General features: G+C 43.3%; 2 protein-coding genes across 14 annotated transcripts in view; both read left to right on the forward strand.

Annotated features, from left to right (window-relative positions):
* LOC139384151 (fermitin family homolog 2-like) overlaps positions 1–8,115 on the forward strand; it is a 69,044-nt gene extending 60,929 nt beyond the window's left edge. For 5 of the 12 annotated variants that reach the window (XM_071128844.1, XM_071128847.1, XM_071128848.1 and 2 more), the window contains 5 exons: positions 37–143; positions 401–625; positions 4,450–4,574; positions 4,807–4,948; positions 5,149–8,115. In XM_071128844.1, coding sequence (XP_070984945.1) covers positions 37–143; positions 401–625; positions 4,450–4,574; positions 4,807–4,948; positions 5,149–5,322 — 773 coding nt within the window. In that variant the 3' untranslated portion in view covers positions 5,323–8,115. Of the gene's footprint in view, positions 1–36; positions 144–400; positions 626–3,889; positions 3,911–4,449; positions 4,575–4,806; positions 4,949–5,148 lie in introns of all 12 variants that reach the window. The other 7 variants (XM_071128846.1, XM_071128837.1, XM_071128840.1 and 4 more) reach the window with 2 other exon arrangements.
* A 14,668-nt stretch (positions 8,116–22,783) lies between these two features.
* Positions 22,784–25,039, forward strand: part of LOC139383978 (syntaxin-binding protein 6-like) — a 125,869-nt gene continuing 123,613 nt past the window's right edge. Inside the window, exon 1 of one of the 2 annotated variants that reach the window (XM_071128606.1) lies at positions 22,784–23,039. The gene's annotated coding sequence lies outside the window, so the exon portion shown is untranslated. The remainder of the gene's footprint in view (positions 23,040–25,039) is intronic. The other variant, XM_071128604.1, reaches the window with a different exon arrangement.

Consider the following 25,039-nt stretch of genomic DNA (forward strand, 5'->3'; position numbering starts at 1 on the left):
TGTCCCCTTCCTCTGAACTTTTCCTTGTCTTTGTAGGTTGCGAGGTAACACCAGATGTGAACATTTCCAGTCAGAAATTCAACATCAAGTTGCTAATCCCAGTGGCTGACGGCATGAACGAGATCTGGCTGCGGTGTGACGCTGTGAGTGTGGCTCTCTGGCTTCCACTGGCTGCATGGAGGACTATCTGTCACAATGTCAAGAATGCAATACATTTACTCATGGTGTTACATTTAAAAGCGACTTAGAAACATATTAAGACTGATCAGATTTGTGTCAATAGTTGGAGTGTAGGTGAAAATATTGCAGTTACCACATCGGAAAGTGCTCTAGGACCTAATGAAAAGCCTTGTATGTCATTGGCCTCAGCATAACCACCACCTCCCTCCTTCCCATGCAGGAGAAGCCATATGCCCACTGGATGGCAGCGTGCCGCCTGGCCTCTAAGGGGAAGACCATGGCAGACAGCTCCTATAACCTGGAGGTCCAGAACATTCTATCCTTCCTCAAGATGCAGCACATGAACCCTGACCCGCAGTTCATTGCCGAGCCAGCTGTCACCAACGACATCAACTCTGAGTGCCTGGTGTCGCCGCGCTACCTGAAGAAGTACAAGAACAAGCAGGTAACTAGCCAGGGGCTGTGTGGAGAGGAGACCCCATCAATGTAGACAATAGATGATTGGCCCATCACTCCCTGGATTCAAATATGCATGCATACAGATGCATATTGCTACACTGCAAGTGAACTGACAAAAGCTATGGCAACAAAAAGCAACCCTTAATCATGTTCAGATGAGTTGACGTTAGTCAGGTGAAGGTTTAAGGATAGTCTAGGATGGAGAGAGACGAAGGGGGAAGAGATAGGCAGAGCAGTGTTCAGGGTGGAGGTTGTTGTTTACTTCCCAGCTGGCCTGGGGTGCCTCCTGGCATCTGGGTTGTCCTGCACAGGAATGCAACCGCCCTCTCTCCCCTCTCCAAGGGGAACCCAGGACAACAGTCTAAAGGAGAGGATTACCACAAGTCACGTTCAAAGGCTATTTCCTTACTCTAATCAGCTTCCTTCCCTAGTCTCCCTTCTGTCATTTACCTCTGAAAGGAAGCTAGTTGACTGGATAGAGGTCCACCATGTTAATTTCACCCATCCATATCCTGCCAGATCTGTGCTCAAGTAACAGTATTGCTTCTGTCCCTCTCTTTGCCCCATCCCGGGCTTGAACCAGGGACCCTCTGCACACATCAACTGTCACCCACGAAGCATCATTACCAATCACTCCACAAAAGCCACGGGCCTTGCAGAGCAAGGGAAGCAACTACTTAAAGGTCTGAGCGAGTGACGTCACCGATTTTTAAACACTACTTGCCCGCACCGCTAACTAGCTAGCCATTTCACCAGTTACACACAAGGAAAGGAGAAGAAGAAATTAATATATTACTAAAGGTTGAGTCACAGCCAGAGAAAGAGACTCAACCTAAAGGAGTTGTCTTACTGAGAAATCCGAAATAAACCACCCAAAGCCAACCAATGACGAAAAGTCACATTTACGCATTAGTCCCTCATAGACAAACTTAAGTTTTTAAGTAACAGTAAAATTGTGCTCTTTATTTAGCAAATTCCAACGTAAATAACAGGCTGATGCGTATACCGGTAACAGTGGTCTTCCCACCTTACTCACTCAATGTGGTTCTGATTTAAGCTGTATAGGAAAAGTTGGAGGTTCTTTTTGTGTGTTGGTTAAGTGATGTCTCGGTACTAGTCTGGTTTTGGACTGTAACCATAGCGTCAGCCTTACGTGAATCTGGGTCGTCTAGAAGAAGAGCATAGGGAAAGACCACTCATAGTGTGAGTGGGAAGGGAGGAGAGAGCTAATCAAACAGGAAATGTCTATCCAGGGTCGACATCCTAAAAACAGTCATTACCGTGTCTGCTGGATCACACTGGAATGGTGTTTTTGTCCCAAAGAAGGAGACTGGTTTATTCTGCATTGCTGCCCAAAAACAGGATAGGTGTGTGTGTAGTATGCATGTGTGAGAAAAAATGGGCCTCTCCTCACATCTCATAGTAGCACCCCTCCTAAGTTCTCTCCCCAGGCCTGTGGGTCTGTCTGTATGGGAGTGTGGTTCTGGCCCAGCTCCAGGCTCAGTTATGGGTCTGAGCTCCAGCCAGGCAGGCAGGGGATGTCCCTAAGGCACCACATGAAACACCCCTCACTTCCCGCCTGGACAGGGCCGCTGGCGGTGTGTTCAGAGAAGGTGTGTGTGTCCTTCATGCGATTGTGTATGTACTGTAGTTGTGTATGTGAGAGAGTGCGTGTATTGTATGCTTGTGGACATACAGTATGTTTGGGAGTTTGTTTGTTTGGGAGCATCAGGAAATGAGTCCTGTCTGGGAATGCAGAGTGGGAAACCAGGCTGGGAAAAGCCACTCTTTCAGCTACTCAGTCGCAGGTCAATGTTTTTCGTCATGAATCTTGTTCTGGTGAGAACTTTGCAAAGTGGTCACTAGCTGGCACAGCCATAAAGTCATAACATCTGATTTTTAACCTAACCTTAACCATACTGCTAACCCTAATGTCTAACCCTAACCTGAAATTAAGACCAAAAAGCACATTTTTGTTGTCATGAATTCCTACAAAATAGCAAACGTTTTCATTGCAGCTGGCCTATCTAAGGGAAATTGCTCAGTTCTGCGTTCATGACGACTCATGACGATAAAGGTCAACCTGCCACTGTGTCAGTCAGCTGTGCTGTGGGAGATGCTTGCAGGGTGCTGCCTCTGCTCTTTCCTTTTTTCTCTCCATACTTAACTTCCTCTCCTCCGACTCCCCCGATGTGACTTCCACGTTGCAATTCCCAGCAGATATGCAAAGGAATTTATAGATCAAAGGGAGTTAGGCTAGATGGATTCCTAACTTCCTAACTAAACATAGTTTTACATAAGAGAAAGCTAACTGGGCAGGCACAATAACAAACAGGATATTGCTAGATAACCTAATGCAGAGGGCTGTAGTGGTGTTTACTTGAGCTGTGTGATGCCTTGGTATGTGTTCCCACCGTGTGGACATGAAAGGAATTGCAAACACAAGATGAATGGCCTGCCCTACAGTACAGTAGCTACTTAAGTCTAAAATAAAACCATATTTACTGTCATAATAGCTCCAATGAAATGTTTCAAACTTGTAAATCAGTTTGTAATAATTTGTGTCCTAAACCCTCTGCTTGCCCTGACAGATACTGACTGCTGCTGGTTTCTCTCCCCATGGAGACTGCTGCTGGTTTTCTCTCCCTATGGAGACTGCTGCTGGTTTCTCTCCCCATGGGGACTGCTGCTGGTTTCTCTCCCCATGGGGACTGCTGCTGGTTTCTCTCCCCATGGGGACTGCTGCTGGTTTCTCTCCCCATGGGGACTGCTGCTGGTTTCTCTCCCCATGGGGACTGCTGCTGGTTTCTCTCCCCATGGGGACTGCTGCTGGTTTCTCTCCCCATGGGGACGGCTGCTGGTTTCTCTCCCCATGGGGACGGCTGCTGGTTTCTCTCCCCATGGGGACGGCTGCTGGTTTCTCTCCCCATGGGGACGGCTGCTGGTTTCTCTCCCCATGGGGACGGCTGCTGGTTTCTCTCCCCATGGGGACGGCTGCTGGTTTCTCTCCCCATGGAGACGGCTGCTGGCTTCTCTCCCCATGGAGACTGCTGCATGATCCTGCAGAGATCAAAATGTTCCTGTTTAATTTAGCTTGTTCTGATTATGCTACGTTGTTTTGAAGCTGTTTTCTTTGCTCATTGGCCTTGTTCTCATTTGCTTGTTTTTCTTTGTTCTTTCCTTCTGTTTTCTCTCTTCCCTCCTTTTGCGCTGTCCTCCCATCCCTCCGTCTGCCTCCCTTCCTCTTCAGCCAGGCTATATCAGGGACCTGGTAAGTGGAGATGGGTTTGTCTTCGGGTCGTGTTTTGATTTACCAGTAGATCTGTAACACAGTCTCAATAGTTAGTTTCACCTTTAACATTTAGAAAAATATACCCGGTCAAGGGTGATTGCTAGTGTGTGTTTTGTCCGATTCTCATTCCCTCTAATTTCTCCAACTACTAACACACTCTAAATGTGAAGCTAATATAGTGTAGTGGTCTGTCCTGAAGACCCAGGTCAGCATCTCTCTGCTCATCCCACTGACTCATACACCGGGGTGGGGAGGCACTTCATGGGCCCTTAGCCTGGCCTCTGTGGAGGGTCACATATCTCAAATGTTTGTTGATACTTTAATTTGGTTACCTTGTGTGCATTCCTATATTTATGGGGAGGTGTTGGGTGTCTTTGGGTTTGGGGGTTTATAGGGAGGTTATAGGACAGGGCCATGTGAGTTTCTGTGCAGGTGTGTGTCTGGGGCTTGGTTTCAGAGTGGTGGTCTGTGACGTGTGTGTGTGTGTGTTCAACAGTCTTTTGTTGTGTGTTCATCAGATTTCGGCCCGGATCCTAGAGGCCCACCAGAATGTGGCCCAGATGAGTCTGATCGAGGCCAAGATGCGCTTCATCCAGGCATGGCAGTCCCTGCCTGAGTTTGGCATCACTCACTTCCTGGCCAAGTGAGTCCCCCTCTCCTCCAGAGTCTCTTCATACACTCCTTTATTGATATAACAGATCTCTTCCCCCAGGTCTCTCTGTCTGCCCACCTGCCTCTGTGTTTGGGATTGTTCTTTTACAGCGAACAGAGATTTTGTCAGATTTCAAAGATGCATGGTTGAAAATCAATAAGCTTATTACTTCCAATAAGCACATTCCAAGCAGTGAGCTCACTTGGAATTCTGTAATTGACAGATTCCAGGGTGGGAAGAGGGAAGAGCTGATTGGCATCACCTACAACCGTCTCATCCGGATGGATGCCAGCACCGGAGACGCCATCAAGACCTGGAGGTTTGCCAACATGAAGCAGTGGAATGTCAACTGGGAGATCAAGATGGTATGGATTTCAGCTTATAGACCAGAAAAATAAACTGTTTTAAAGACGAGGCATTTAATACTCTGAACAGATACCACCAATTTGTTTTAGCTTCATCTTAGCTTGGCATTTCACATGGTTAGTACATTTTAAAAGGAGAATCTCTGTTCTCTGTTGTAGATTCCTATAGTTTTAACTGTGTGATCATTCTGTGGCCCTAGGTGACGGTTGAGTTTGCAGACGAGCCTAGCCTGGCTTTCATATGTGCGGAGGTGGACTGTAAGGTGGTACATGAGTTCATCGGAGGCTACATCTTCCTGTCCACGCGCGCCAAAGACCAGAACGAGTCTCTGGACGAGGAGATGTTCTACAAGCTGACCAGCGGCTGGGTCTGAGTCTGACTACTTGACCCCCTGGGTCAGAGTTTAGGGTAAAGAGGGGAGGGAGGGTGGTGGCTAAATCAAATGGGTTTATTTTATTTGTTATAAAGTTTTGGTGGTTTTAAATGGAACCATGCTTTAGAGCCCAATGCAGCCACCCATTATTGCCATTGTTGTTAAGAAGCTGATGCCCTTTATTTTTGTTGCATTAACACTAATATTCTGCGCAACGCTGCAGCCCAGACTAACTCCAAACCCTGCCTGTGGCTCCCCCATCGCCCACATTATTTGACAGGAAGTTGGGAGTCGTTCCCCTCCCATGACCCCTCTCCACTCACCCATCCCTCTCCAATGCACTGGGGACAGCAGCCTCTTCCTCAAGCAGCTATCACAAAGCTAGGTCCATGAGAACCTATCACATGTCATCAGGAGACCTCTCCATTCCAAAGACTATTTCTTAATCCCCCCTTCTACTCTGACTCCCCTGAAGGAACTGATCAAATTGACCCTTCAACCTCATCGTAATCCGACCAGCCCACAAAACCATATATCAGTTCGTATGAAGAATCACATTATTTATTTATCCCTGTTTTGTTTTATTGTCGTCATTTTGGTGAGGTGTGGTACTGTTCGGGGTCTTTGAAGTGGTGTGTTGTGGTTTGTGTACTGCCTGACATCCTGTGTTATGATACTGTCTAATTTATGCTGCAGAGTGCCACCTCACTCTCACGTATTGTACATCCACATTCACTCAGTCTGGTGTGACTATAGGCCGTAGTAATCCGCAGAGTAAGAGTATCGGCAAAACAGTGACACGCTTTTACTTTCTCAGCAGAGACAGGAAGTGATGTGAGGTCATTTCCTTCCGTCGTTAAGGAAAGGTTAAGGAACGCAGAGCTCATGGAGAGAATTGGGCACTGTGTCCTCTCCACTCGATGAAGGATTCTCACTTTGATCTAACTAGTCCATATGAAGTCACACTTCCGCAGTAAGCACTTCTCCAGTATATGTATGATCCCTGGTCACACTTTATTTGGATAGTCTGGATTTTCCATCTGTGGATGCTCTACAGATGGCCATGCTATCTGTTGATAAGCAACTCCTTGCTGAGGTAACAGTTAGGGTAATGGTTAAGTGTAGAATTAGGGTTAGGGGAGTCTGTAGCGCATCCCTTAATGAATAAGCTGTAGTTCAATTAATTGTTATTTTTGTCTGAGCATACCTCCAGTGAGTGTCTCCTATCCTCTGTGTGAAACACTACATACAACAGCTAACAAGTGTGCTTGGAGAGTTTAAACAGCCTTGGTATACACCTACTGTAGCGCTTCTCTTGTCTGCATTAGTTAACATGTCAGCACAACAGGAGCTCAAGCAGGGTGAATGTCCTGTAGTTTCTTATCTGTAAACCGCTGAATAACCATGCCTAGTTCTCATAGCTACTCTCAAGGTTGAAGGGGTCACTCAAGGATACTCTGTTTGAGATTGAATTTTAATGGGTATCATGGGCAAGTTCTGAGGCAATTACTGAAAATGTAAATAAGAATGTTGTCATGGAACATGTGGTGCCCAAATGATTTGGCTCAGATACATACTGCCAGCCATATAGGGTTGTCCAGCGTCCACAGCATGAAGGAAAGACCTCCGCTCTGCCTTGAGACTCAGACCCTTGCAAATGCATTGTGCGTGTGTAGTACAGCTGGAGGGATACTACCATTTAATAACAGCATTCCCAAGTGCAGCCTATTTTTTTAAATGCCATTCTTTATCTTACACCATATAGTGTTATTATTCAGCACCATTATCATTATTACGCACCAGCAACAGGTCACCAAGTTTGAAGAATTAATTATGCAAAGTCTTTTTTTCTTTGCCCTCTGTATGAACGAACATTAAATGAAGTATTAGTTTTTTGTAACTAATGTTAAAACACAGGTTTTATAGAATTGTACAGTTCTTTTGTTGCTGCTTTTTTTTCTTGTTTTTTTGGGAAGTGTGTTTTTGTTTGCAGAAAAGAGAGGGAAAGCCATCTGTCAACATTGTGTAGTATGAAAATGTGTGCCTGCCAATGTTACGGTCTTATTGAGTTTTTAACATGAAGATATATATATATATATATATATATATATATATATATATATATATATATATATATATATATATATATATATATATATATATATATATATATATATATATATATATATATATATATATATATATATGAAGATATCACTAGTCTCAAACTCCAGGTTGTTTGGGATTTAATTCAGATTTTTCTCACACTAGATATTATTACCCAAACATTGATAAAAGGGCTTTTCAATGTACTTTTTTCTTGTTGCCTCTCCTATAAGCTGAATTACATTGCTATTCTATTTTCTTGTTGTCTCTCCTATAAGCTGAATTACATTGCTATTCTATTTTCTTGCATTTTTTTTGGCACTGATCTTACTCTCTAGCTCTGTAAACTACCACCAATGACACATCCCTAGGCTGCCAAACCCTTACTCTGCTGTTCAGTGCCTTTTCAAAAATGTATCACTTCATTTTCAGATTTGATAACTTTTGTAGCTTTTAATTGAATAATGTTTTTGGTATGGAGGAGACACTTTTTGTTAAAGTAGACCTTGGAGTTTGAGACAAACGGCCGTAAGTGAACTGAAGTAAAAGAAGCGAACTTAGCCTAGTTTTTTCCTCCTATAACAGTTGTTTGTTTGCCTCCAATGTCCAGAGCAGCAGTGCATGGCCGGCTGTTTCAGACTGTAAAAAAAATGCATTTATTTAAAAAAAATAAACGTTTTTAATTAAGGAAGTTTCAGTTATAATATTGTATTCCAATTGAGGACATGTTATGTGTTCGTAGACCATTGTTATACAGAATAACATGGACACTGTTTTTAAATTGAAATGCTGATATGCTGCTGACAGTAAGTAGAAGCCCTCTCCTTACTATTTATTCAAACATTGAGTCATTGATCACAAATTACAGACCAGAAAACATCCAGAATACTCGCTATAAAGCTACAGTATTGAATTTTCCTTTTCTGTAACAATTGAAATGGGGTGAAGGTTGCCTGTCTCCACCAGGGGACAGTATGTAACCATCCCCTATTCCACCCTCTGCTGCAGTCACATCCAGGACTGGAGCCAAACTACTCTAAAGGTCACTCACTGTTCTTAAAGCAGCTTCCATCGTTACTTGGCATCCATCAGAAACATAGCGGCAGATTGATGGGGAGATTAAATGTTTAGTGTTACCGTCCGTCTCTGTACCCAGGCTTTTGGTGGCCGATCCCCACCGCGCCAGGGAGACAGGGTTGCCATGGAGATGACACTCCCGGCCACCTGGTGCCCATGGTGTCTTGGCATCTTGTAGAGAGGGGTGGTGGGCTGTGACTCAGACAGGTGACATGGGGGATACATGGTGAGAGGGTTGGTGTGTCAGGGTATGTCTCTTGATTTATACATTGTGATTCTACATTTTGTTTTTTGTTAAAATTGTCAACATGCACATCATGCGATACTGTTAGAAAACAAAATGTGTAGCGTTCCGTAGTCTAGCATGTTCATGGCATCACAGTAAGATCTGAGCATGTCAAATCCTTTATGGTGACAGTTGAGAGAGCCCTCTTGGGCAATTTTATTCAGTATCCCTCTGCTTGTCAACTGGTACGGTATCCACCCTCAATCCAGTGCTGAGGTGTGTGGTGTTACTGTTGTAGCTCTGGGAACAATGGCATCTACAGGAACATCCTGTCCTTCTAATAGATGTATCAATAGCATTTCAAGAACTATTCAATGCACATTTGCATTTTTCATTGTTTATTTAAGATGTTTCGAACATGACTCTCACTTAACTAAAGCACTTGCATGTATGAGAGAGCGTGCGCTTACGATCTGTGTATATGCATGTGTGTTGAATCTTCTGCATGCATCTGTCCTCATCTCAAAACGAGGCACCTATCCCGACGACATTCCCTGGGTCTTCTCCAGAGGGAGTATTTCCATTGTTTGTGTGTGAAGCTGAATGGGAAGTGGCTGTCCTCAACCAGTCGCCACTCCCTCTAGTGTCAAGAAACTCCCGTGACCTCATGGGACAACGGGGTGACGTCCACCACGATAAGAGCAGAAGGAGTAGGACGCTCAAAGAAACTACTCAGTTGAGTTTGAAGTGATTTTAAATAATTTAAACTGCTTGGATTCAATGACACACAGAACATCTCACACCTCTTGTAACCACTGATGTGCCCGCTGTCTTCCACTGTTCTTTATGTTCTAAGACGCATATCTCAGCTGTCTTCCACTGTTCTTTATGTTCTAAGACTCATATCTCAGCTGTCTTCCACTGTTCTTTATGTTCTAAGACTCATATCTCAGCTGTCTTCCACTGTTCTTTATGTTCTAAGACTCATATCTCAGCTGTCTTCCACTGTTCTTTATGTTCTAAGACTCATATCTCAGCTGTCTTCCACTGTTCTTTATGTTCTAAGACTCATATCTCAGCTGTCTTCATACCTGGTTAAGGTAATGTCTTCATACCTGGTTAAGGTAATGTCTTCATACCTGGTTAAGGTAATGGACATAAGGGTTGACTCATTGGAACTTGACTGACAGTCGATGGTTGAAAAATATGTTAGCCTAGAAAGCAAATGGTACTGGTAAGCTAGTTTGTTATGAAACATCTACAGGTATAGCATTGTTTTTCTTGTAGGTTATTCTACGTATCAGACCTGACTTTAGATAAGTTAATCAACATTCTTAACTTCTCTTATCAGCTGGCTGGAGATATTCAGCTTTCTCCACACACTCCCACTCAGAGTTGTGTTTCCAATGTGTGTACTGCTTGCATTCCCTCATGACTACGTCAATAGACCTACACCAGACCAGTATAGACAAACCAGTGATCAATTAAAAACAGTCATTCTCTGGAACTGGTCAATTATTTCACATCTTACAATACTTCCCATATTGGGGAAACATGTTTTTATTGTTGTCCAGATGCTGCCTTAGTAAATACAGTGATTGCGTTGTCATTAAAGAGCGACTCCCTTTAAAAAGCACCTTTTCAGTTTTTGAGAATGAGTCAAACATTGACTCAAACATTTATTCAAGTTGTCAAAGCCGACCACCTCCTGGGTCTATACTCTCCCCTGTGTCAGATCATCTATTTCCAATGATCTATGATGAATGATCTGCCCCTTCATATCCAGAAACCTCTAACAGCCCCCTCCATCAAAACATAGTAGGAAATAAGTTCAGTCTCAACCATTCATCCCGGTTCCAGCACCCTGTGTCACGTTAGCCCCCTGCAGTGTGGATATGAGAACATCTCAATGTGACACCTGCAATAAAGACCAAATCGGACATTGGATCCTCAGCTCTTTGTTAAACCCAGGGGCTATCTGGCTATTGGTCTGCTAAATTAGCTGGCAGGCCAGTTATCTGGCTGCAAAACAATAAAGGGGGCAGAACTGAGTGGCTTGCTGCCTGCTGGGGACAGGGAGATGTAAAGCCTATACCTTCGGCTGAATGACTGGTGTGACATATTGAAAATTAGGTGTCTGCCATTGAAACAGGGACAGCAGAGGAAAAGCCATCATAAGAACTGTGTTGTATAGACAGTGAGATCTTCTTAGGATCTCATTCTTCCCGAACAGTTTGATTGTTAGAGGAGTACATTGGCTATTAGAGGAGTACATTGGCTATAACAGTCTACTGTTGTGAGGTTTTCTTGGTCACGTCCCTAGTGATAACTAATGATGGATGCATCGTAGCACATTTAGCTAACACTGTAGAAGTAGTAATCTACTGCAAGACGTGTTTGATACAGGCAGGACTATTCCTCTGAAATTCCAGGTTTCACGTCTGAGTTAAACTGCTGCCTTCAGGCAAAGCGAGAGAGATGAATGGTTTTCGCAGTGTTGGCACTATGCACTGCAGGTGAGAGGGAATTTGAGGAGATAGAAACTCTTTGGGAGGGTGCGTCTCATTAGTCTAAAGAGGCCTCTCCTCATATCCTTTCCTTCATTTGCTTTAACCTACTGTATTTGTTTTTAGATCAAGGGAAGGAGACGAGGAGAGAACCAGCTTTTGATTTGAGATGTACCACATTGTATGTAGCTTCCTCTCCTTGTTTCCTTTCCTATAGGACCACTGATCTAATAGAGCTTGTTATGCAGAAGTAATATGGTGGACAGCTATCCAGTTTAACTATCAATAATGGTCGTTATGAAGGGAAGTAGGCTATACAAGGAAAGAAATACAAATAGTAGTACACAGCTGTGATATTTTAAGCTCAAGGAAGTGTGTTGTTGACCTTAGGTCACAATAGGCCTACTAGTGAAGGTCAAAATGTGGGAAATCTGGTTTTTCTGGTTTTGCTCAATTAAAATGGAATCAAATTCCAGCACTGGTCAAAACACTTCCTCTTCCCCGCAACCACACTCTTTCTTTAATTAACTCTTGTTTTTTCTAATCAAATGGGGACAGATGATTAACTTTAACAAGTGTTTTATGTTTCTCACTGGCAACATGTAAAGCTTTCTTCCAGTTTAACATCAGTTCTTCGCTGCAATGTGGTGCCCCACTGTTCAGTAGGCCTATACTGTATGTAATTGCTCTGCAATACATGGAAATTCTCCCAGATGTGTTTATTGTGATAATGTTCAAACTCATTTGTGAGTTTATATTGGAGTGCAGATTCTTTCTGATAAACATGATTTCTATAACATAGTGGGATATCTAGCACCTGCACATAGCCAGTGTATGTATGTGCACATACTCTGTCCTATTAATTCCTAATGTATGCATTTACAACTAATGTAGTTGTAAAGCATACTGGACTTTCACTCTGAACATTTTTTTCTTTAGGAATGCACAGTCGTATTGCCATACTGAATATGATCCAATTCTGCAAGCTTCAACAGAGCTTAATTACTTCAAGTGAGTGTGGTGTTTTATAAAAATATTATGATTGGGTATTAAACTGAGACGTCCTCGAGCAGGGAAGCATAGAAATGGGTAGACAACATGCAGAATACAGGAAAAGGTCTCTGAAAACAACAATGTTTTTGTCACCTTTGGTTTTTCATCATGCAAGTCAGGTCACAACCCAGTTGGTGACACAAATAAATGGTTTGGCTATGGGGTAACATATCACAGACATTCAGCCTGGCTCTCTCCTTTTTAAAGTCATTAAATGGTTGGGACATTAATGGCTTCACACACCAGCTTACTGTTCACTTCACATAGGTTGACTTGAATCGTAAGAAATTGATTTGCGTATGCACATTGGACACACACACACACACCGTCACACACCATCACATACACATCTCCCAATTCTGTTGGAAATGCAGAGGGACTTCTTGAACAAACTCCATCTCTAACAAGAGCCAGTAAAGCACTCTGGTGAAATCAAATAAAACATGTTGTTTGATGTACTCCCACTGTTTGGTTCAAAGAGGTACACAACCAAACACACAGTGGAAATAAAGCCGTCATCCGCTGTAAACTATATATGTGAATCTTACATGCAGATCTGATGTCCTACTCTCCCACCCATCAGATCATAAAATACCTATGTTCTCATGCAACTGATGTAATCATATTTCACTGCAATGACCACAATTTCAACTCATCATACTGATTGAATAAACAACAAGCCACATGAATGCCCTGCTTGAATGGAGCGTTTGATCAGTCAGATGACTGTGTGTGTGTGTGTGTGTGTGTTGAGAGGATGTGCGGGCAGCCATCTGGCTGCATGGGGACATGAGAGGCTAGGAGCAGAGCAGAGGGTCCGGCCATTCTGCTACCCCACTCCCTGTTTACCCTGCTCCACAGGGACTGGGGTGCCTTGTTCTCCCTCCACACCCTACTCTCCTTGAGCCCAGCTCCAACACAGTGATGTCATGGGGAGGAAGGATGTTTGTTTTCCACTGTGAGGTGTGTGTGTGAGGGGCAAAAGCAGGCTCAGGGTGATGGAACCCAGAGAGAGGGAGTGATAGGGTCTGCAATACTGCTCCTTAACCTCTCACAAAGTTATATAAGACAGATGGATACAGTGGATCAGGATTCAAATTTCCCTGCGGTATCGGCGGCTGTGGCCGTCAATGACCCCTTGTGTGGCCCTCTAAAAAAAAAAAGTGGCCCTTGTGCTGAATATAATAATTATAATTCCCTTCTCCCGGCTGCCAATCGGCGTAGCCTCCTCCGAAGCACCTCTCACTCACATGGCTCTCACTCAGATATCTCAATTCTTATTAGCCAATGCCCATGATGTGATCGGATCCTTCTCACAGGCATCACAGCTCCGAAGTAGGCTACAAGTGAAGACAGACACATCAGGGATGTAACGACGAGCAACCATCTTATTGAATTCCGAGCCGCATATTGTTGATGTTAGAACTATCCACATTTTACTTTTTGTCAGCCAACAAGATGAGTAAAGAACAGCAAAAGCACTAGCCTATGTAAATTTACTATCCCCATAGTACAAAAGTTGACCTATTCCAGGGATCATTAACTAGATTCAGCCATTGGCCGATATTTGTTCTTGAGCAGATGTTCAGAGGGCCGGAACATAATTACAAATAATTTGCAAACTGCAAATTGACCACAAGAAGCGAAAACGGATATAATGAAGTAAAACCCTGACCTATTCTATTGGTCAACTTATGGGAAGTGATAGATCCCAAAATAATACAACCACCATGCAAAAAATAAATAAAAGCAATGAGGCTGATGCAACAGAACGTTTAGCTTAAAATGTTGATAAACTTTTAGGCGATTTCTTCACATTATAAACCCAGCAAATGTTCCAAAGCGCAATTCGTGGGAAAACGTCATTCTCAAAAGTGCACCGCAACTGAGAGCGGTTTCATATGACAGAGATGAAAATATCCTTCAGAAATGTAGATAGAGGGAAGATCTAAAGAAGCAACAAACGTGACAGAAACATGAGAGAAATAGGCCCTAATGGTTTCAATGGCATATGAGGAAGTGTTTATGAAATAATCCCCTTACCATTCCTGTAGTTGGAACACGGTACGATATGCCTCATAAAATGTCAATTGCCCAGGCTTTAAACAATTACGTTTATGGTTGGTTAAATAGTTTCAAAATGTTGACTGACTCCACTCAGATTGCAAGGTGGGTGATGTTGCAGTGCACATCAAGTACTGGCCTTTCTCTCCTATTAGAACAAACAGTGTTTCAAGTATGTTGACTGAATCAAGCCTTTAGATATTATTAATGATCCTACATTATATTTGTCAGACATGACTGGCATTTAGCCAATATATATACAGTACCAGTCAAAAGTTTGGACACACCTGTACTCATTCCAAGGTTTTTCTTTATTTTTACTATTTTCTACATTGTAGAACAATAGTGAAGTCATCAAAACTATTAAATAACACATATGGAATCATGTAGTAACCAAAAAAACAAATCAAAATATTTTATATTTGAGATTCTCCAAAGTAGACACCCCCCACATGTCAGAATTGTTCTGGACATTACAGGTTGTAATCACCTATCACCTACACTTCGACCTGTAGGCTAATTATGTATGTACATGTGAACTCAGCAAAAAAAGAAATGTCCTCTCAATGTCAACTGTGTTTATTTTCAGCAAACTTAACATGTATAAATATTTGTATGAATGTAAGATTCAACAACTGAGACATGAAATGAACAAATTCCACAGATATGTGACTAACATAAATCTAATAATGTGTCCCTGAACAAAGGGGGGGTCAAAATCAAAAATAACAGTCAGTATCTGGTGTGGCCACCAGCTGCAGTAAGTAGTGCAGTCGATTTCCTCCTCATGGACTGCACTAGATTTGCCAGTTCTTGCTGTGAGATGTTACCCCACTCTTCCGCCTGCAAGTTCCCAGACATTTATGGTGGGAATGGCCCTAGCCCTCACCTTCCAATCCAACAGGTCCCAGACGTGCTCAATGGGATTGAGATCCGGGCTCTTTGCTGGCCATGGCAGAATACTGACATTCCTGTGCTGCAGGGAATCATGCAGAGAACGAGCAGTATGGCTGGTGGCATTGTCATGCTGGAGGGTCATGTCAGGATGAGCCTACAGGAAGGGTACCACATGAGGGACAGCGTTGAGATTGCCTGCAATGACAACAAGCTCAGTCCGATGATGCTGTGACACACCGCCCCAGACCATGACGGACCCTCCACCTCCAAATCGATCCTGCTCCAGAGTACAGGCCTCGTGTAACGCTCATTCCTTCAACGATAAACGCGAATCCGACCATCACCCATGGTGAGACAAAACCGTGGCTCGTCAGTGAAGAGCACTTTTTGCCCGTCCTGTCTGGTCCAGCGATGGTGGGTGTGTGCCCATAGGCGACGTTGTTGCTGGTGATGTCTGGTGAGGACCTGCCTTGCAACAGGCTACAAGCCTTCAGTCCAGCCTCTCTCAGCCTATTGCAGACAGTCTGAGCACTGATGGAGGTATTGTGCATTCCTGGTGTAACTCGGGCAGTTGTTGTTGCCATTATGTACCTGTCCCGCAGGTGTGATGTTCGGATGTACGGATCCTGTGCAGGTGTTGTTAGACGTGGTCTGCCACGGCAAGGATGATCAGTTGTCCATCCTGTCTCCCTGTAGCGCTGTCTCAGGCGTCTCACAGTACGGACATTGCAATTTATTGCCCTGGCCACATCTGCAGTCCTCATACCTCCTTGCCTAAGGCACGTTCACACAGATGAGCAGGGACCCTGGGCATCTTTCTTTTGGTGTTTTTCAGAGTCAGTAGAAAGGCGTCTTTAGTGTCCTAAGTTTTCATAACTGTGACCTTAATTGTCTACTGTCTGTAAGCTGTTTGTGTCTTAACGACTGGTCTACAGGTGTAGCCTCCTCTGAGGAAAAAAAAATGTGTTTATGGTTCATTGAACAAGCATGGGAAACAGTATTTAAACCCTTTACAACGAAGATCTGTGGATTTTTACGAATTATCTTTGAAAGACAGGGTCCTGAAAAAGATAATTTACATACACAAGTTTTTCTTTTCAAATACATTTAATTGGCTATTTTGGTTAATGGCCTTAGTGCCCTGACAGATTGGGCAGCCCTTGAAGGCCAAATGGCATTGCCCCTAAAACCATGAAATTCCAGGCCTATAGGTGTCCAAAACACCTATTAACAATATCTTACAGAATTGAGCAATAACCGCTCTCTGTTTTTCAACTTATTGAGAAATCCTCTCCTACAGTTTGAGAGATAAGTTGAGCTTTTGTGTTTTGTTTCTTTCATCGACTCCACTGCCCAAATTCCAGTCTTTCCCCAGAGACACACAGCTGCCCAAATCCAAGTCTCCCCAGAGACACACGGCTGCCCAAATCCAAGTTTCTCCCCAGAGACACACGGCTGCCCAAATCCCAGTCTCTCCCCAGAGACACACAGCTGCCCAAGTCCTAGTCTCTCCCCAGAGACACACAGCTGCCCAAATCCAAGTTTCTCCCCAGAGATACACGACTGCCCAAATTACAGTCTCTTCCCAGAAACACACAGCTGCCAAAATCACAGTCTTTCCCCAGAGTCACACAGCTGCCCAAATCCCAGTCTCTCCCCAAAGATACACAGCTGCCCAAATCCCAGTCTCTCCCCAAAGATACACAGCTGCCCAAATCCCAGTCTCTCCCCAGAGATACACAGCTGCCCAAATTCCCAGACTCGCCGGCAGAAATACCTGATGCCCCTCTCTAACCCCCTAGACATAAGGTGGGTACAATTCATTATCAGGTAAAACAGAAAACCAGCAGGCTCCGGACCTCGTACGATAAGAGTTGAATACCCCTGCCCTAGACTCTCTCTCTTTCTATCACACTCACACACACACACACACTTATTCCACATGGGAGAAAATATGATTCCTTAGTTTGAGTCTGTCAGAGTGGAGTACCATAGAGACATACAGTAACTCTACTATATCCCTGTCGTTACATTGTACTGTCCCAGTTGGCCCAGGGATAGAGCAGCAAACCTTTACTATACAACATACAGCTTAAAATTTACTAGCAATAATAAAGCCACAGTAAATCATATTGCAGAGGCATGAACAATAATAAAGTGAGTCTCAGTAGACTCCCAAGACTCACAGGGTCAAAATGTGAATTCATTCAACGAACGCAAAACAAAACCATGTAAACTATTGGAAATTGGTCCAGGGGAAGCTTTGAAGGCCAGAGAAATATGGAGCATTCTTATTTTATTATTTTGCAGTGGTATGCCAAGCAAGATTTTTAATTTCAAGTCTGTTATTCCTTTGGGTCAGTGTATTGGTACCAGTTTGCACTTTTCTTCTCTGTGGTTTCCAGTTTAACATAATCCTACTACAGATCTGAATAAGTAATATATTGATCTTGACCTGCCTTAGTTCAGTTCTATGACTGCAAACGATAAAAAATCTATTACATATCTAGGACTATAAGTGCTTGTGCTCAGCACTTTATATCTGAATCACCGTTATTTCGCTCAGTACATTTCCACATACCCGTAATTTGACTTACTGAAGTGGCGCTGCCAGCAAAACCTGCCTAACAAACAGCCCGTACTGCAAGTTTATGCTGAGCCATTGAAAAGCAGATGTAATAACCCTGTAGATTTGTTCTCGATCTGGTTTCCATGTCAGTCACCTCACCACGCACGATGGCACCTGTGACTGGCTAAGCATGCTGCCTCACTGCCGGGGTCCATTACTGTGGTTCCGCCCTCGGCGTACCCAGACTTGTTCTTCTCTCCCTTTCATTTAGGAGAAACGGAAGACATAGCAAAACACCGCTACCGGCGGTTCCCCTCGCCTTTATGGCGGCTTCTCTTGCCTTCTCAGCCACTATCTTCTTTTCTTCCTCCCTCGCCACTCCTCTTGCCTTCTCGGCCACTAACACCCCTCCTCCCTCGCCAGTCCTCTCGGCCAATAACACCACTCCTCCCTCACTGTGCCTCTCGCTTTCTCGCCCACTATCACCCCTCCGTTCGCCGCTCCTCTCGCCTTCTCAGACACTTTCCCCCTTCAATCCTCCCTTGCGGCTCCTCTCACCTTCTTGTCCACCATCACCCCTCTCACCGCACCTCTCTCCTTTTCGGTCACCATCACCCCTCCCTCGTCACTCCCTCGCCACTCCCATGGCTACCAGTGAGGAAGTTGACTAAACCATTTCATTGTTTCTGCAGCTACCTCCCTCTATCATGCAACATTGAGATGTGTTCTACCCTCTTGTGGCTTTGTTTATAATGACTCTTGTCACGGAGTGAAAATTAAAGTCATGTTTGAAATATGTTCTCCACAGCGCAACTCCATGATATACCTCCCGCCACCACAGCACACCCTGCCTTCACGGTGCACTCCTGTCTTCCCTATGACCCCTTCTGATAGTTCTCGACTCCTCCAGATGAGCCATTCCGGCAGCCATAGAGACCTGGCCGTGTGGTGCTGAAAAGATTTGGCATGGGTCCTCAGTTCCTCAAAAGGTACTACAGCTGCACCATCGAGAGCATTCTGACTGGTTGCATCACTGTTATGGCAACTGCTCGGCTTCCGACCGCAAGGCACTACAGAGGGTAGTGCGTACGGCCCAGTACATCACTGGGGCCAATCTTCCTGTCACCCAGGACCTCTATACCAGGCGGTGTCAAAAGTATCAAAGACTCCAGCCACCCTAGTCATAGACTGTTCTCTCAGCTACCGCATGGCATCGCCAAGTCTAGGTCCAAGAGGCTTCTAAACAGACTCCTGAACATCTAATCAAATGGCTACACAGACCCCCTCCTCTTTTACACTGCTCACAGCTGCTACTCTCTGTTATTATCTATGCATAGTCACTTTAATAACTCTGCCTACATGTACATATTACCTCAATTACCTTGACTGACAGCTGCCCCTGCAAATTGACTCTGTACCGGTACCCTGTGTATATAGCCTCGCTATTGTTATTTTACTGTTGCTCTTGAATTATTTGTTACTTTTATCTTATTCTTGCATTTTTTAGGTATTTTTTAATATATATTTTTAACTGCATTGTTGGTTACGGCTTGTAAGTAAGCATTTCCCTGAAAGGTTTACATCTGTTGTATTCGGTCCATGTGACAAAATTTGATTTGATGTCTGCCTGGACTATTTTGGGGGCAACCAACTTTAATTTTTTAAACCTTTGTGTGAGTCTTAACACTCAATCGACCAACATGGTAATCCATCGAAAGATGCACCAAACTGGGAAAACAAACCCACAGTTACGAAGGCAACCTCAGAGCAAGATGATGCTAAAGATGGTGATGACAGAGCTCCAAATGATAATTTGGCTAAAGGCTTTGCGGATATTTACTGGCTCCTGGAAGAACTACAATAAGAGAAGAACTGCCGTACCTCCCTCTCCACTTCCACCTTTCCCTGCACTGGCCAGTCCAGCACAACCTTGGTCCAGGACTTGCGGATGGACCTTCCTTACACTACCTTCTCGCTCCTTCCACTCTCTTCTGCTCTTTTTGCCTTCTCAGTGCATGCCAGCAAAGCCACAACACAACACTAAACAATACATGAATTGCACTAGAATGGTGACAATGATGCCCACAAGCTGTTAGGGCCTACATAAAGCTGTCCCAAAAGCAAAGTCCCAACCGCAGTCCCAACAACTTACCACTGCTACACCTGGCAATCAGCGGAGCCTTGTCTGGCAGTGAAACGGCCCTGAATGACGGGTCGCCACTACCCACAACAATTGCATGGCTTTCTCCATGCTGAGATTGGACAGAGCCTCCTCCCACAGGCTTCCTGGTTTACTGCCTTTAAAGAAAACAGCGGATATGGCTGACTTGCTTAAACAAATCTGGTTTCTACTGAAAATGGCATAAAGGGACGACAAGCTTATAAGAGGCAATCCGTAATTTTGATGAAGACATTCATGAGCGAGCTAGGACGGACGTAGTCAATATAACTATTTGTTTAGCACTTTTGAAATGTTCAGTGCTAACAGCTTACTACACAACATACACTTAGTATTACTTTCTTAGCTACAGTATATATATCTCCCTGGCATATTACATCATGTATTCAGCAACATACAAGACATTTTTGGACTCACCTTGTTGTGCTGTGCTCACTTGAACAGGAAGGTGGTGCGGCGGTCCTTCATGGGCAAATTTTGTCATCAAAGTCTGGCATTTTCTGGATTAATGGTGGTTTCAAGGCAACTGGGAACTCTGGAAGAAAAACAAGGTTGAATCATGATATCGTCAGTGATCAGCAGGTTGTAGCTCTAGAAAGAGTTCCCGACTTACAATTCTAATTAGTTGTACTGTTTACAAATTACAAGAAAATCATAAAGTGAATATTACATTTTGACAAGCAGATACTAAGATCCAAATTCAAAGAGTGATTTGGTGCAGTGAACAAATTACTTTGTGAATTTGTTTGTTGTACTCAGTCAATTAAAAATGTGAGTCATTTTGGTCATCTGTTTAGATTTTTATGCCTAGAGTTGTCAAAATGTACCACACACTTGTGAAAATTGCACCAAAGTGAGTGAAAACACTGTAAGCCGGTTCTCCCTGTCTTCAGTGTATAAAATAAAAACGGTCAGGAAAATAGTTATTAGTTAGAGGTCTCTAAGGAATCTGGTGACTCACTTAGCCAAGCAGAAAATCTGACACACAGCACATTGTGTGGGAAATCCTATAGAACAGCATGCTGTTGGCATGGCTATGGGAATGAACACACCATATCAAGTAAAATTGTATTGGTCACAAACACATATTTAGCAGATGTTATTGCAGGTGTAGCGAAATGCTTGTGTTCCTAGCTCCAACAGTGCAGTCGTATCTAACAATTGAAAACAATACACAAATCTAAAAGTAATATAATGGAATTAAGAAATATATAAATATTAGTACGAGCAATGTCGGAGTGGCATTAACTAAAATACAGTAAAATAGAATACACTTATTACATATGAGATGAGTAAAGCAGTATGTAAACATTATTAAAGTGACTAGTGTTCCATTATTAAAGTGGCCAGTGATTCCATGTCTATGTACATAGGGCAGCAGCCTCTAAGGTGCAGGCTTGAGTAAGTGGGTGGTAGCCGGCTAGTGATGGCTATTTAAGAGTCTGATGGTATTGAGATATACGCTTTTTCTGGATGGTAGCGGGGTGAACAGGCCGTGGCTCATGTCCTTGATGATCGTTTTGGCCTTCCTATGACATTGAGTGCTGTTGTTGTCCTGGAGGGCAGGCAGTGTGCCCCCGGTGATGCATTGGGCAGACCTCACCACCCTCTGAAAAGCCCTGCAGTTGCAGGCAGTGCAGTTGCCGTACCAGGCAGTGATACAGCCCGACAACAGGCTCTCAATTGTGCATCTGTAAAAGTTTGTGAGGATCTTAGGGGCCAAGCCACATTTCTTCAGCCTCCTGAGGTTGAAGAGGTGCTGTTGTGCCTTTTCACCACACTGTCTGTGTGGGTGGACCATTTCAGATTGTCAGTGATGTGTACGCCGAGGAACTTGAAGCTTTCCACCTTCTCCACCAGCAGGCAGGGTGGTAACAGCTGGCATTTGGGAAAAGAGGGCATGTGGTGTGCACATTGACAACATTTATATAGCCTTCTAGGCTACCAGTCAAAAGGGGAAATGTGAATTTGTGCAGAACTTTGTGCAGATGCTCAAGGAAAAATACAAAAGTTTCCAAAGTTTCATGAAAGTTTATAGCCAACAATTAAAAGAAACCCCCCTATCTGAGATATCTACTGCAGCCCTCATACAACTCCTGTTCTGCCAGTCACATTCTGTTAAAGGTCCCCAAAGCACACACAGCAGTCACACCTGGGTTGCTCCTCCTTTCAGTTCGCTGCAGCTAACTGGAATGAGCTGCAACAAACACTCAAACTGGACAGTTTTATCTCAATCTCTTCATTCAAAGACTCAATCACGGACAATGTTACTGACAGTGTGACTGCTTTGCATGATGCATTGTTGTCTCTACCTTCTTTTCCCTTGTGCTGTTGTCTGTGCCCAATAATGTTTGTACCATGTTTTGTGCTGCTACCATGTTGTGCTGTGTTATGTTGTTGTCTTAGGTCTCTCTTTATGTAGTGTTATCTCTCTTGTCAATATATGTGTTTTGTCCTAATTTATATTTTGTTTTATTTATTTTTAATCCCAGCCCCATTCCAGCAGGATGAATTTTGGTAGGTCATCATTGTAAACGTCATTGTAAATAAGAATTAGTTCTTAACTGACTTGCCTAGTTAAATAAAGGTTAAATAAATCAAATAAAAATATCAGATTTTATATTAAGCAAAGCAAGGAAATGTGGAAGGACATAGCAAGGAATCTAATTCAAAGTTCAACAACTTTAATTCCCTATCATGGCAATCATTTGTTTACTTATGTTAGAGACTCAAATAAAATGCACATTGCATTTACTTAGGGTCTACTCCACGTGACTAGCGGTTTGGAAGACTTGCTGAGAACCTGCTGCTGCTTTTCTATCGAGACTGCAGTTGTTGCTCCGCGAGCGATAGAGACGCTCTGTCTTTCCTTGAAATACGACTGTTGAGCGAAATTAGGCTACTTCCATGTCAAAAACGAAATGCTACCTTTCAATTTGATTAGATAACGGGAACGAATTGTCAAGTAAAAGTACATTGACTCACGGTAATAACCTTTGCTGAGGCTTTGACACTTGGAACAGTGTCAAACGAGAAGTGGTGAGTTACTTGATAATTACTTTGATCTGTTCTATTTACTCTCGGGTTTTCATAGGATACAAATTTGATATACACATGGATATCAAATACAATGCAAGTTCAAATGCTGTCATAATTTATCTACGTTTTAGATTTACATTCGTCCAACTATTGACATTCTAGCGCGGAGTCCTGTGTGTGACAGGGTGCGCGTGTTGCTCGGTCTCCACCGTGTCTGTTACAACAATCATCTAAATATATCCCAAAACTTGCTACAGTTAAAGGCTCAACATTTTTTTACGAACTATTGCGCACGTCAAATGATTCATTCAATGGATTATTCAGGATTTGAATACTTAATTTTATGTCAAATATAAATAGCTGTATTATGGTAAATAGTATTTAGGGTTTTATGAAGGCTGTGACTAATTGTATTTCATTGAACGTCTCACTGTCAGAGTGAAGTCTGTTCAAATTATACATAGCAGTACCTATAGAGTCTTGCAAAATACGGCTTCGAACTTCCTAATTTTGAAGTCTGAAGCCTTGCTAACAGTTTTGAAGATGAAGCTTGAGCTGGTGTTTTGAACACTAGCTAAAATACATAATTGTTAAACCTTCAAGTAGCCTGCGATCTTATTTCATTATCTGAAACGGAGGCTTTTGTCACAAGCTACACTACATGACCAAACGTGTGTGGACACCTGCTCGTAGAACATCTCATTCCAAAATCATGGGCATTAATTATGGAGTTGGTCCTCCCTTTTTCTGCTATAATAGGCTCCACTCTTCTGGGAAGGCTTTCCACTAGATGTTGGAACATTGCAGCCGGGACTTGCTTCCATTCAGCCAGCCACAAGAGCATTAGTGAGGTCGGGCACTGATGTTGGGTGATTAGGCCAGGCTTTCAGTTAGCGTTCCAATTCATCCCAAAGTTGTTTGGGGTTGAGGTCAGGGCTTTGTGCAGGCCAGTCAAGATCGTCCACACTGATCTCGACAAACCATTTCTGTATGGACAACGCTTTGTTCACGGGGGCATTGACATGCTGAAAAAGGAAATAAAAGCACAAATAGTGCTGACTTTGCTTCCAGAGGTAGTTTGGAACTCGGTAGTGAGTGTTGCAACCGAGGACAGACGATTTTTAGTGCTACCGCTTCAGCACTCAGCGGTCCAGTTCTGTGAGCTTGTGTGGCTGTGCAGCTGGTGCTCTTAGACTTCCACCTCACAATAACAGCACTTACAGTTCACCGGAGCAGCTTTAGCAGGGCAGAAATTTGACGAACTGACTTATTGGAGAGGTGGAATCCTTTGGCAGTGCCAGGTTGAAAGTCAGAGCTCTACAGTACGGGCCATTCTACTGCCAATGTTTGTCGATTGCATGGCTGTGTGCTTGATTTTATACACTTGTCACGGGTGTGGCTGAAATAGCCTAATCCACTAATTTGAAGGGGTGTCCACATACTTTTGTGTGTATATGAAATAGCATGGACAATATTAGGCTATACTGCATAATGCAAGTATTATGCAGCTGCATGCACCTGTATTGTACAAAGGGACGATATCTCATTAAAACATGTTTCTCTTATTGATTGTTTACCTGCAAATAATTGTCATGCATGTGCATCATGCTAGTTTCATATACAGATGCTTTATAATAAAAACTATATTTTCATATAAACTGAAGCTCATTGTTATGTGCTCATCTGTATATTAAGAAATGAACTGTCATACTATCAAATATCAAAGTCAGGCTATTGATAAAGCAATTCATATGTGTGGGATTTGATGTGTATGACAGTTGGTTCATACCACCCACAACAAACAAAGGGAAAGCCATTTGAGTCTTCATTGTATGTTTTGTATTTGACTTTGAAAGATATAAAAACCCAGGATGTCCTGTTCATATGAAATTATTGTGTTGAAAGCAGTAATGGGAGGCGGTTTGCTTTTCCACAAGGATAAACATAATATTTACAGAGCTGATGGCCAGATGCTATTGTGTAGGAGTAACAATGCAACT

The sequence above is a fragment of the Oncorhynchus clarkii genome, chromosome 25 (genome assembly GCF_045791955.1).
Source record: "Oncorhynchus clarkii lewisi isolate Uvic-CL-2024 chromosome 25, UVic_Ocla_1.0, whole genome shotgun sequence".
In the NCBI taxonomy this organism is placed as follows: domain Eukaryota; kingdom Metazoa; phylum Chordata; class Actinopteri; order Salmoniformes; family Salmonidae; genus Oncorhynchus; species Oncorhynchus clarkii.